This window comes from Carcharodon carcharias, chromosome 3 (assembly GCF_017639515.1).
Source record: "Carcharodon carcharias isolate sCarCar2 chromosome 3, sCarCar2.pri, whole genome shotgun sequence".
In the NCBI taxonomy this organism is placed as follows: domain Eukaryota; kingdom Metazoa; phylum Chordata; class Chondrichthyes; order Lamniformes; family Lamnidae; genus Carcharodon; species Carcharodon carcharias.
The window spans coordinates 227,960,318-227,974,730 of NC_054469.1; the positions used below are offsets into that span (position 1 = coordinate 227,960,318).

At 45.2% G+C, this 14,413-nt stretch overlaps 1 protein-coding gene across 1 annotated transcript in view; it reads right to left on the reverse strand.

Moving 5' to 3' along the window:
- LOC121276094 (myosin VIIA and Rab interacting protein) overlaps positions 1-14,413 on the reverse strand; it is a 382,543-nt gene that overhangs the window by 39,843 nt on the left and 328,287 nt on the right. The window contains exons 8-11 of the mRNA XM_041184031.1: positions 11,862-12,048; positions 6,801-7,474; positions 5,657-5,847; positions 4,843-5,128 (exon numbers count right to left, since the gene is read on the reverse strand). Of these exons, the coding sequence (XP_041039965.1) occupies positions 4,843-5,128; positions 5,657-5,847; positions 6,801-7,474; positions 11,862-12,048 (1,338 nt within the window). The remainder of the gene's footprint in view (positions 1-4,842; positions 5,129-5,656; positions 5,848-6,800; positions 7,475-11,861; positions 12,049-14,413) is intronic.

A 14,413-nucleotide genomic window follows, 5' to 3' on the forward strand; every position in this document is an offset into this window, starting at 1 on the left:
GTGGGGTAGAATGGCCTCATTCTGTGCTGTCACATTCAATAACACTTTGCAACTGATTCACTTTGTGATTGGATGCGTTTGGTTGGTTTTTTGGTGATAATAGGGAAAGTGGGATTTAAAAGCCGAATCTGAAAGGTTCATTCTAAAAAGATTCCAAATAAGAATGAGAAGAAATCAGTACATTTAAAACCTGCATTGAACCTCGGGCACCCTGCACTACATAATCAATTTATTCTCTAGCTCATCAACTCACTGCAGAAGTAAATCTTCAAAGTCCTTCACAGACATTTTCTACACAGTTTCCTTTCATGTGTTCAGTTATCTTTTTCTTCATGAGAGTAAAAGTGATAGGTATTGTGAGAGGATTCAAAATGTTGCGCATTCTTTGCAAAGTGACGATGTCTGTACAATTTGTAAGTTAGAGACAGGGCTTTTAACACATATTTATTGTCTTTTCTTTGAGAATTATTTTTAACGCAAGTTTGGAAGGGTAAATGAACGATGTGGGTACAAGTAACGTCAAAAGCCTTTTCTAAAAGAAAAAATTTGGAATCCAGTTTTTCTTACCAAGCTTTCATCTTGTCAAAATTGAACATCACTCACCCTCCTGCAACCCCCCCCCCCGGCCCAAACTCTCGCCGACTACATGAGCGAGGCACTCGTGGACTTTTCTTGCCACTAAGAATGAGACCATCCAATTAGCTGCCTCTGCCATTCCCTCCCTCAGCTAGCCCACTGGACCAAGCTATCTGACTGCCCTAGCTTCTTCTCCTACTCCCCCACACGCACTCACCGGGCTCAACTTGTTCATGAGACCCACTTCTTGCTCTCTCAACCCTTCTTCCACTAAACTGCTAGACAGCCAACTTCCCTTCTTGGTCCCCATGTTTTATAATATGTGTAAACGGTTCCCTCTCTTCATGTACAGTCCTCCTCCCCTTCAAGCTTACACTATCACACCCTTCTTGAAAAAAATATCCATACTTCACTTCAGTTTGAAAACTGCCGCTCTACCTCCAAACTCTCTTTCCTCTCTAACGGCCTTGAAAGCGTTGTTGACTCCAAAATCTGTACACATCTTTCCCTGTGGCTTCATGTCTGAGCACCTCCTGTCACAATGCTGCCACCCGGTGTTTCCTTAGCCCTCACTCGACACCACCTCGTTGTTATCAGGCTGGTTATCCGACATCCAGACCCGATGAGCTACAATTTCCTCCGATTAGATATTGGGAACCACTCCCCACCCCAACAAATTCCATTCCATTGCTTCAGATACCACTGACCCCCCCCACCTTGGTTACTGTCTGAGAGGGAGCGAGTCTCTTCACAATCTGGGCATTCTATTTGATCCTGAGCTGAAGTTCCAATCCCACATCCTACAAAGGCCATGTCTTTATAACTCCTAAATACTGCCCATCCCTGCCCTTCCTCTCATTTCCTGCTGCTGAAACCCCCCCTCTATGGTTTTGTTACGTCCAGACTTGATTACTCCAATGCCCCCTTGGATGGTTTCTCATCTTCCACTCTCCTCTCGCCCAATGGCCGATGAAATTACCAATTGCGCCAATGGAAAGTGATGGCCATTTGTTCACTGAGCTCTAACAGCAAAACCATTTGAACCCCTGCATTTAAAGCTACTTTAAACACTGCCCCCAACGCAACTTATTGTTGCACTCAAGTAGGAAATTAATTGGGTGGGCAGTGTATTTTAATCAATCGCTTATTCACATTTTTTAAATGAAAATGCTGGTCTTAGATGCACGACATGGTGGTTTTTCTCAGGTAATTCCCTTTCATTGCCATAGTCCGCAAAGATTTTCCTTGTTTGCTAGCTTGAGTATCTCAGCTCTCCGCCGGTAACCAGGTGTTGGGTGACCCCTTGTGGCACAGAGACTGCTCAACACTCCTAGCTCCTTATTCACAGTGGGGATCCAGAACAAGCAGGGATAATGTTTAAACAAGAGATAGGCCAGTTAGGAGCAAAATCAGCAAGCTCCCTTCTTGCACTAAAGGGTGGAGGAAATCCCCAACCCTCTCCCCCAAAAAGGTTGTGAATGCTGCATCGGTTGATGTTTTCAAGAACTGATTTTGGCAGATTTTGTTGGTGGAGTGAGCATACAGGTCATACGCTTTGGGATCTCTGGAGTCTGTGAAAGACATTGGGCTGGATTCTACAAAACCCCTTCCCTCACCAGACTGCGTTAGCATCAAACATGACGGGTCGTGGCTAGCCCTCTCCTCCTTCCTGCCCACCCTGGCCCATTCCCTATAATAGGGAGGAGCGGGTATGGCACCCAGTAGCCTAGCTGCCCTTAGGCCTATTGAGGCCCTTAACTGCCCAATTAAGGGTCTAATTCCACCTCCGCCACCATAATATAGTTGGTGCTGGAAGGTGGATGGAAGTGGGCAGGCAGCAGTTCACCGACTCTGGTGCACCCACCCAAGACGGTAAACCCTTTTGTGCCTCCCCCCACCTCCATCCCGGCCTCCAAAACCCGACCCTTCCCACCCTTCCGCTTATACTCGAGCCCGGGGTCCACTGCTCTCTTCCTCAGGGGACCGCCCGCAGTCTCAGCAGCGCCTGCAACCGAGCGCTGGAGCTGCTGGGGACTGCGAGAGCTGCCGGCCAATCAGATTGACTGACGGCTCTCGAGGGCGGGACTTTCTTCCCTTTGGGCTTGTTAAGGCCGCCCGCAGGGTAATATGGCCGCCGGGCGGGCTCTTTTAGAGTCGGTCAGTTCGCGGTCGAGTATTCTAGCAGGGGTGGGGCGGTGGTTGGTGGGGAGCGAATGTCATATACAGGGAGGTCATTTTTGCATCTGTTCTGATACAGGGCAGGGTTTTTCAGATGACGCGGTTTCCCACCCCGCCACCAAAACATGTCGACAGGGAACGCACAAAAATCCAAAGCTCGCTTGGCCTATTTGCCTGCCCGCCAACCATAAAGGTTATTAATTAATAATTAACGGGTTCGCTGTCATCGTGCATTGTTTCAGGATTGTGCATGTTGGGTGTGCGCCTGCACACCCAGCTGAAAATCCAACCCCACGTCTTTTCTCGATTCGTTCATTCATTGCCCAAACCTAACAGCCCTCGTTCACATTGCTGTGGGTCTGGAGTCACATACAGGCCAGTCTAAATGAACCAGATGTGTTTTTACGACAATTGTTTCGTGGCTTTTAATTGAAGATTGGTATTGAATTCAAATTTCACCATCGGCCGTGGTGAGATTCAAACCCGGGTCCCCCAGAGCATTATCCTGGGTCTCTGGATTACTAGTCCAGTGGCAAGACCACCATGTCACTGCTTTCCCATCTATCCTAAGGTTTTCAACATTGGGCAAATTTTAGGTGGCGATTTTTAGTCGTGAGTCAACTTTGTGTTTGTTACAAAAACAAAAATACCTGGAAAAACTCAGCAGGTCTGGCAGCATCTGCGGAGAGGAACACAGTTAACGTTTCCAGTCCGTGTGTCACTTCAACAGAACTAAGTAAAAATAGAAAAGGGGTGAAATATAAGCTGGTTTAAGGGGGTGGGGGTGGGACAGGTAGAGCTGGATAGAGGGCCAGTGATAAGTGGAGATAACCAAAAGATGTCACAGACAAAAGGACAAAGAGGTGTTGAAGGTGATGATATTATCTAAGGAATGTGCTAATTAAGGGTAGAAAGCAGGACAAGCAAGGTACAGATAGCCCTAGTGGGGGTGGGATGAATGAATCAAAAAAGGCTAACAGGTAGAGATAAAACAATGGATGGAAATACATTTAAAAATAATGGAAATAGGCAGGAAAAGAAAAATCTATATAAATTATTGAAAAAAAAGGGGGGGGATCGGAAAGGGGGTGGGGATGGAGGAAAGAGTTCATGATCTAAAATTGTTGAACTCAATATTCAGTCCGGAAGGCTGTAAAGTGCCTAGTTGGAAGATTAGGTGCTGTTCCTCCAGTTTGTGTTGAGCTTCACTGGAACAATGCAGCAGGCCAAGGACAGACATGTGGGCAAGACAGCAGGGTGGAGGTTGAAATGGCAAGCGACAGGGAGGTCTGGGTAAGGCTTGCAGACAGACTGAAGGTGTTCTGCAAAGCGGTCACCCAGTCTGCGTTTGGTCTCTCCAATGTAGAGGAAACCGCATTGGGAGCGGCGAATGCAGTAGACTAAATTGAGGGAAGTGCAAGTGAAATGCTGCTTCACTTGAAAGGAGTGTTTGGGCCCTTGGACAGTGAGGAGAGAGGAAGTAAAGGGGCAGGTGTTGCACCTTCTGTAGTTGCATGGGAAGGTGCCGTGGGAGGGGGTTGAGGTGCAGGGGGCGATGGTGGAATGGACCAGGGTGTCCCGGAGGGAACGATCCCTGAGGAATGCCGCTGGGGGTTGTGGGGAGGAGGGGTGAAGGGAAGATGTGTTTGGTGGTGGCATCATCCTGGAGTTGGCGGAAATGGTGGAGGATGATCCTTTGATTGCGGAGGCTGGTGGGGTGATTTCTATTTTTACTTAGTTCTGTTGAAGGGTCATTCGGACTCGAAACATTAACTGTGTTCCTCTCCGCAGATGCTGCCAGACTTGCTGAATTTTTCCAGGTATTCTTGCTTATTTGTTGTTGAGCTATAGCAGTGCAATGCAGCATATTTAATCACACAAGAAAACATCGAGAATAATGTGAAAATGGCTGGTGAGGACAAATAAAAGAGTCAAGGATACCATTAAGTGTGGTCATGCCTGAACTTATCTGCAACACTGTATGCATGTCTGCGGGGCTATCTGTAATTCTCTTCAATGTGTTCCCCTCTTGAAGGCAGCATTGGGTTTGCTTTTCCTTGGCTCCCCGTCTTTCCTTTGGAAACTTGCCTTGATTGTGTTTTCTCCTCTGCCGACCACGTCCACAGTAAACGCTTTGATCCATGTGGAGGTCATCGGCTTGGCGAGGGGCCTGTCAGTGCCACCTGTACTCCAGCAGATTATCAGAGCACTGCCACACTGCTCTGATAGCGGGGAAGAGGTCTGGGGCCTGGCTAAAAACCCCCCCAGTGAAGGTGTCCCCTTCAGCTCTTGCACTCCTAATGGAGCAGGCAGACGTCTCCGGGAAGATATGGGGTCTTTTCTAAAGGTGACGGTGCATCTCATCCCAGCCCTCCTCCAACGTAAACAGGGCTTAGATAGCAGAGCTTTGCTGGGGTCGCTTGCAGACTCCTGAATTGCCCTCTTTACTGAAGAAGAAGGGGCAAAGATCTGCCCCCAGGTCCCGTCTATCACTGGAAAATCGCCAGAGTGTAAAAGAAAGCCAGAAAGCAGAAGATGTCACTCCATCTTCCAGTCCCCGTTTCATCTCGACCCATACTTGAATTTTCACCTCAAGCACTTCTTGAGAAAAAAAAAGCCTTTTATTCCGATCGACGCTGCCTTTCCTTTTCTCCCAGGCTTTCCCTTCTGTTTCGGTTTAGTTTGATGCTGCTTCTAATTTATTTCGAGCTAATATCTATGCTTCTCTGTCTCTCGGGTCGCTACGTTTTCTTCGCTAACTAGGCTGCGTTGCATGAACATTGGTGCAGCAGCAAAGTCAAAAATAAAGAGGAAACTTGGAAGGGGCCAAGTGCGACCCTTCTGCCTGTCAATCTGCCATTAGGTTCAGCGCTCTGATCATGCCCCAGTTGAGATCGCTTACCGGTTGGCCGGGATTTTCCGGCCGGGATTTTCCGGCCCCGTTGTGGTGAGAGATTCGGGTGACCTGGCCAAAAATCCATCGACTTTCGGCGGGGCCGTACGATCCTGGGTGGGCGGGCGGGACTGGAAAATCCCGCCCTTGGGTCTAAAAGGTCGAACCTGTACTTCATCTTCTGCAAAAAGCTGCTGCAGCTGCGTCATGGCATTCCATGTCACCGCCAAAAAACAAAAAAGGGGTGACAAAGATTCGCATGTTCCTTGCGGCAACCAAACAGTACGAGTTTGCAGTGCATTTTGAGATGTCTGGGACATACCCAGTGACACCAAAGTAGAATTGCCAAAAGTCTTTGCATACTTAGCAAACGCTAAAGGCAACTTTGTGAGATAACTTTCCTTGCTACAGTTGTCCATAGTTGCCCCTATGATTATGATTATCTAATTATTATTATTATTATTTTTAAAAGCACACTGCCTCTTTATCCACAAACCAAGCTGCACTATAGGTCTCACTCACTGGGCTAATTTTGACTTTGTGCGATGGTGTGAGGTGGGTTGAGGTGGATTGCTATCGAATTTCATTTCCTTTGAAGTTGGTGGAAATGGTCATCGAGAAAGATGAAAAATGGGCTGCTGTTTCGCTGTCTCCCATTTCACACTATTTCTCAGTGTCAAAATGAACCCCTCTATCACACTGTACTACATGCAGTTTGTAATTATAGCTTATGAGAATGTACTGTACCCAGAGAATAACCACAATAAAACATTAACTGAGTCCCATAGTAATTAAATCTGATTCAATAATAAATTCAATTAGATAGATGAAAAATAGAGACACGCTGTCAAAGTTTTTCACCTTGCACTCATCAGGACAGATGCAAGAATGTCAAATTTCAAAGGGAACGACAATTTATTCTGCATGAGAAAAGGGTGCTTCTCCATCACAATGCTTTGACCAATCAGACTCGACTTGCCAACTAATCAGCACCCTTTTCTCAGGCAGTATAAATTGTTGTTCCCTTTGAAATTTGACATTCTTGCATCTGTCCTGATGAGTACAAGATGAAAAACTTTGACAGCGTGTCTCTTCTGTTAGCAATACTCAAGGTGTGTACTACTAAGTGACCAAATGAAAAATAAAATGTTACCTGGCATGAGTTTTTAGATACCGACTGTTGACTTTTCAAATGACCATCTGTTTCGTGCAGTTGCTCCTGCAATGAGCATTTGCTCCGTTTCCTTCTTCGGTGCTTCCTCTCAGATTCATCAGGAGTATCCTCAGCTTCGCTGCTGTCCACATTCCCAAAGCCTCGAGTCTGTGCATTGTAGTTTACATCTAGTGGCCCGGCATGATGGATGCCGGCCGGTTTGTGGTCCCTGTGGTTCAGTCCTCTTTCATCTGCTACAACCTGATCATCCGACCCTCGCACAGGTATCCGTACGGAACCAGTGGAGGATGTTTCAGAGTCTGAGCACATGGTCTCAGTGTTGGTGTAGCGGCCAGATGACGGTGAGGTGACCAACCGGTGCTTTCCATCGGTATACAGCCAGTCGTTATCGTGCTGCGAATCCGTGAAGTAGGTCTCATCCGACAGCTTTCCAGAATGCTGTCTAAGCTCACCGATGGCTGAGCTCCAGCCAATGTCATCGTCGTTGTCGTCGTCTGTTCCCATCTCGTCATAGGCAGACACGACATCCGCTTCGCTCTCCAGTGCTATAAACATTCTGCTCTTTGGCTTGGCCAGCAATCGAGGGCGACCAGCCGGTGTGCTTTGCATTGCCATCCAGTTCCCATCAGGACTGTGTAACATAGCTGAGCAACCTGCATTGTAAGTATATTAATGCAATGTGAGATCATCATCAGAGAGTGAGAACAGCCTGTGATGTGTAGGAAAATACATTCAGCAAGGGAGATCCAATATTTTTCCGTGATTAATCCGATGACATTGAGGGATATATAGGATTCATCAAAAAATACTTTCAGAAGATGGAGTATTAAAAAAAAAAAGAAAATTACATTTGGCCCGTGAAGCTCACTGCTTCCAACGGACCAAGTCTATTTTGGCACTATCATGGGGTCTCCCCTAATCTCTCCTGGGAGAGATGAACTAGTAAAAGTTTCATGTCTGACATTCCTCCCCAAATCCCCACAGAGGAATTTAAAACATCCAAGATTTCAATGTTTCTCAGACACAATAGGGATAAATTTATTTCATGAGCGCACATAAAGCCAGCTCGAGTGACTCAGCAGCCTGTTTAACATCTTTCCCAATTTTCAGTCGCCAAATCAATAAACAAAGGCTGCCAACTGGCCTTCGTCCATGTCGCGCTATTGTTCATAGTCAAAACAACCCCTGATGTTTCTTAGAATATTTTGTCATGTGTCTATACCTCAGGTCGCTGTGAACTTCAGCCTCTTTCATAATCGGCTCCTTTTTCCAAATAAGTAGTTTAATTGCACAAAATTCATTTTCACATATGGAGACAGATTCCTCAGTTCAAATTGTCAGCTGATGCCCCTCCCAACAAACAGAAAATCCCTGCGCTGACTCACCTTCATTTCAGGATAGTAAAGTTATTGAGAACGTTGGAACAGGAGATGGCCATTCGAGGCTGATCATGACTGGTCAATATCTTAATGCATCTTCTGCCCTTCGTTCTGTAATCCTTCATATCTTTATCCAACAAAAATCTATGAATCTCAACTGACCCCCACCCCCATCTCGATTACTCTTTGGGGGAAGAGAGTTTCTGATTTCCACTACCTTTTATGTGGAAAAGTGCTTCCTGACATCATCCTTGAATAGCCTAACTCTAATTTTAAGTTTATGACCTCTTTACCTGGCATCTGCCACTTGGGCCAATATATCTACCCTATCAAATCCTTCAATTATCCTAAACACCTCAATTAGGTATTGAGGTTCATTATGTAAGGACTGAGGTCTTGTGGCACAGTGGGTAGCATTCCTGCCTCTGAAACAAAAGCTCTGGGTTCCAGTCTCACTCCAGGACTTGATGGACAAGGAAGAGGTGTACATAATGCAGCCAAACAGGTTGATTATCAACTTTCAAATCCTTCCAACACAGGCCAATAGCAGGTGGTAAGAGAGATTCCTGGCCAGCCATTTGTGGAAAGAAGGTTGGAGCCTCTACCAACACTATCCATACAGACTACAACATGCACGTGTAGTGGGGCCTCTGGCAGCAGGTGGTAATGAGCAGGGGGACCTGTGGGCCCCTCCCTAGAGGGGCAAGCTAAGAGGTGGAGCCAGAGGGCATGAGGTGAGGGAGAAAGCAGCCTAGGACAAAGCCAGGACTTATGAGTGGCAACGTGGTGGAAGCCTAGGGCGGCTTGAAGCCCCTGATGGTGGCTGAAGAGCCAGGAAGGGGGATTGGGACCTAGTTAGACTGAATGGCAGCATTCCTGAGTCTGAGAAATCTCATGGAGAGAGCGGGGAGCAGGATGGCTGCCAGGAGCTGGGCAGCTGGACAAGCCTGAATGCACCTGGTGAGTACTGCACTGAGGAGCAGAGGCTCCGACTAGGATGCAGGTCTGGAGCAACGGTGGTGAATATTCTCTGTAAATTATTGTTTCTTGGAGTTACACTTTCCATTGGCAGTTTATGCAGTTTTGATGCTGGCGGAATAAAGGTACCTTGTCTTTTTAACCTCCATGCAGTCCGTGCACTTAAAGAAGTGCTTTTCCATGTGTAAACTGCGATTTAAGCACATGGACTGCATAAAGGTTAAAAAAACAAGGTACCTTTATTCCACATCCCAAGTGAACTGTAACACACCATCACCATATATGGATCACCAGTTCCCGCTGGACACTAGGATTTGACCCAGTCCTGTTGAACGTCTGTAAAAAATTATCTTAAACAGACTTAGAAAATTGAAATGGTGAAATAAGATGAATGGCTTTGCTGAAACAACTAAAATTTATCTTAGACCTAGGCTTCTAAAAACAGAGCACCTGGTGTGCACAGTGTCTTAGGAAGTCACTTGGACCATTGCACCAATTACAGTCTTATAAAAGAGCTAACACTCTCCTATTTCTCTGACCTTTCACCATATCATTTTAAACTTGTCTTGTCCAAAGGTTTGACCAATCCCTTTTAGAAGCTGTTATGGATTCTGCTTCCAACATCCTGTTAGGACACCTTCTGCCTGACCTCCCCATCACCTCGGCGATGATCTTAAATTTATTCCATCTACCGATTCACCGAGCAGTTGGATAAGATTTCCTGCTTTACCTTATCAAAACTGTTCACAGTTCCAAACACCCCGATCAAAATTCCACTTCACGTTCCCTGCTCTGATGAAGAGAGCCTTAATTTTTCTCTTGTCTCATAACTAAACCCCCTCTTACCTAGTGACTCTCTTCTGTATCTTTTCTATGGCCTTGACATCTTAAAGTAGTCTGCTCAAAATTGGACAAAGTACTCTAAATGTGGCATAATCAATGAATTATTTAGCTTTAGCACTACCTCTTTTTATACTCTAAATCCTTACTTATAAAGCCTTGGATGCCAGATTTAAAAAAAACACTTAATCAACCTGCTTTCCTATGTGGTTTTTTTTTTGGCTTTAATCATGGAAAGAGCAGTGAGCCAGGATGCAGGTTGTAAATTGTAAATAACATCCTGGTTTTAAACTTTCAGACAACTCCTCCTCTGAGATTTAAAGAATCGGAGAGGTATTGTTAGTCTATGTCAGGTACCATGGTCTGAATTAGGTCAATTTGGAATGGTTTAAGAAAAAAGGTATTTAGAGGATTTGAAATGGGACCAGGCACTCCAATCCCAGGGGTCAATGCTCTGCTCTTCCTGATTGGTGCAAAGCCTGGAGTGGGATACAGAGTAATGATGTGAGATCGAGAGAACTCTCCAAGACCTCCTACCTCACAATGCCTAAGATCGTTACGGCAATTTGGCAGTTTTCATTTTCAATACCTCTCCTGCCTCTTTAGGCTCAATCTTCCTTCCTCAGCATTTTGGCCTCTCATCAACGCTCTGACTGTATATTCTTCGCTATTTGCCGTTCTGAACCTCTTTCATTCTTACTTGCTAAACCCTCGGCTTTGATCCTCACATTTCTTCCCTCCCTCCCAGATTACTTGCAGTCCTGGTTCTCCATTTTCCAAGTGGCATTAATCTACTGCTCATTTCTGCTGTCCCCATTTAGAATTTTCTTTTCCAATGCCTCAAATAGTGTATTTTTTAAAGTTTATCCGGTCTTTAACCCTTACTTGAGCAGAGGAACTGGGGTCCGAAGCCAAGCTCGAAGAGCAGACTCCAATATACTACTTTACCTGGCCCATCTAATGCCTTCTATAAAATTATGTAAATTCTATGACTTGGCTAATTCTTGCACGCCAATTCAGTTATACCCTGAAATAATTTTAGTAAACTCACAAGGTATGAATTGCTTACCCCAGGATGCTAAGGTTTGTTGCCATTGGTTCCTGTGGGGCTCTTTTCTTACCTTTCAATTGTTAATGATCGGCAGCTGATAGTTTTTAACCCGTGATACAAAGTTGTAAAAAAAGAATGAACCAATCTCATGTCGAGTCTCAGCATATACCAGTTAAAGGCAAAGTCGCTGCATTGAAAGTGAAAAGTACAAAAGTCTGTAATGATCTTAGGAATTGTGAAGGGTGGTGATCCAGGAGAGCTCACCCAATCTCACACTGTAACTCCGGCCGAAACCCTGGTGAAACATCACAAGACGGCCCATCGAGGCCGATTTTTCCTGCTGCCTCTGCCAACGTTCTTCCCAAGTTATGGTCAGAGATTAGGAGAATTCTCAAGGAAGTTCTACTCCCACTGTTGGTCTATCCGGTTTATAATCCCACTGATTCACATGGCGGCGTACAATCTAAAAATACCAGGTAATATAGAACAGATTTCCAGAGAAGTGCTTAGATTGCTTTTGTGTTTTTGCCTGATTCAGAAACCTAGCACCTTTAATGCTAAATCACCACTTAAAGATTGAGAGTTTTGAACTCTTAATAGATTCTGTCATTTTACCATGAAAAAAAAACCCATAGTTTTCATTTTGAATTATTAAAGCTATCTTTGGAAGCGCCCGATTGAGCTGGTAATCTCTGCCTATTAATGATCAATTGCCAATGTATCAATGCCTGCTTTCAATGTTTCGGGATCCCAGTGCTCCATTGCAACCAGCGCCTCCAGTTGGTTAGGTACCTGCATTATCCAGCAAGTCCATGCTTTTCCAACTTGGCAGTGAATAGGGTCGGAATTCCGTAGTCTCTGAGGGCTGGAATTGTCGCTGCTTCCACGTTGCCTCTGAGATAGTGGATTTAAGGTTGCCTTCGGCTAGCTCTTTAGTTAGGTTTTCCTCGCTTGTCAGTGAGAATTCAGAGCGAGATCTCTAGGAAGGGAAAACAAACAGTGATGAACAGGATTGTACTATCATTTTTCTGACCACTTATGATATTCATTGCTAACCAATGATCTACTTTGTTAATTGAGAAACTGGGGTTACGGGTTGATGTTTCCAGTACAGTCAACATCAGTGTTAAACAGTGCAGGCAGGAAGATGAGACTAAATCAATAATGTAGTGATAATTACTGAAAAGAGAGACATGCTGCCAAAAATTTTCATCTTGCACTCATTAGGACAAATGCAAGAATATCAAATTTTAAATGATCACAACAATTTATACTACAGGAAAAAAAGTGCTGATTGGTTGGCAAGTTGACTCTGAGGAGTTGCCATGGAGAAAGCTCTCCGTGGAGAAGGCTCCCCAAGCTCTCAGATAATTCAAAATATGTGCAAGGCTTGAACATATTCCTTTTGTTTGCAGATAACGTGGTGTTTGAATGTATGTTGGTCTAGCAAGTGTAAACGAGCCATGTTATAAGCTCGATTGGTTATCTTAAATTGGTTGTAAGTGTAGTTATTGGCACACTGAGGATTGTTCAGCAAGTGCTGTCCAATCACGGAACCATATCCAACAGTAGTTGTCTTGTTTTGGGTTTTACAAATGCAAATATAATGATTATGTGATGCTAATCTTGGTGTTTAAAAGCCTGAGATCTTGGGAAGAATCAGTCATGTGATGCACATCACTAGTGTTAATCGCTGTACCACTGGGCACATTTGATCAGTACCCCTAGCACCAGCTTAAACATTCATTTCCATCAGCACTGATGCACAGTGGCAGCAGTGTGTACCATCTGCAAGATGCACTGTAGCAACTCACTAAAGCTCCATTCAAACACGTGATCTGAACCACCTAGAAGGACAAGGGCAGAAGGTGCAGGGGAACACCACTGCCTGCAAGTACCCTTCAAAATCGCACATTGTCCTGAATTGGAAATAGATTGCTGCTGTTCCGTTAATGTTGCTGGGTCAAAATCCTAGAACTCCCTTCCTAAAGCATTTGTGAGTGTGTACAGACTGCTAGTTTATGAAAGGAGTATTATTAGAGATGTGTTAGGAAACTAGATTATTACCTGACACAGTATAGAACTTAAAGGGCAATGACTAACATACCAATCATCTTATAATATATCCTGGCTATTGAATTTCTACATAACTGAAGCTTATCTGATGGGCTAGGGGCTTAAGGATCCTGTCTGTTGAGACTGAGCTATACAAACATATGAACATGCAAATTAGGAGCATGAGTAGGCTACTTGCCACCCACATGCCCCCCCCCTCCCCCACCGAGCCTGCTCCGGTATTTGATAATAAGATCATGGCGGATCTGATTGTGGCCTCTACTTTCCTCTGTCTACCCCCTATACCCTTCGACTCCTTTGTCAAAGGATCGAGAATCTATCTAGCTCAGCTTTAAAAATATTAAATGAACCAACACCGTCTGCCCTTGGGTGGCGTAAAGAACCTCTGGCATTATTTTGAAAAAGAACAGGGGAGTTTTCCCTGGTATCCAGGCTACTATTTATCCCTCAAATCAACATCACAAAAAAGGATTTCCTGTTCATTAAACATTGCTGTTTGTGTGAGGTTGCTATGTGCAGGTTGGTGGCATGTTTGCAGCTTCCGCTGTTCTTGGAGGAAGACAACTCCACAGACTAATGACCCTCAGAGAAAAATAGGTTCTCCCCATCTCCACCTTAAATGGGAAACCCCTTATTTTTAAACTGTGTCCCCTAGTTTTAGTCCCTCCCATAAGGAGAAACATCTCAGCGTCCATCCTGCCAAGTCCCCTCAAGATCTTATACGTTTCAATAAGATCACCTCCCATTCTTCTAAATTCCATTGGATGTAAAGCCCTACCTGCTCAACCTTTCCTTATGAGATAACCACTTCATTCCAGGAATCAGTCCTTACCCTCTTGGGTTGCTCCACAATCCTGGGCCTTCGGTGGCTGTCGCTCTGGCAACGGCCCCACCTTCCCAGGGATGCAAAAGAGCTCACTGGCTAGCAGCTTTCTGGGGGCGGGGTTTCTGGCCCCTGGGGTCCATAATCCTTGGGAAGACCCACCTGACAGGGACTTAATACTGACAGACCTTCCCAGAGGAGGCAATGTGGGTCTCTCACTGGCTCTCCAGCTGACTGACGAGACATCCAACGCCTCCATAAAGCCTCCCCCAGATTCTGCTGCTCTGATCGCATTAGTCGTATGGTCACACTCATGCCGTGGAGTCAGAAGGTTGTGGTTTCAAATCCCAAACCAGATCTTGAGCAGAAAAATCAAATAGCTGATACACCAGTGCAATGCTGAGGGAGGGCTACACTGTCTAATGTGCTGTCTTTTGGATGACAC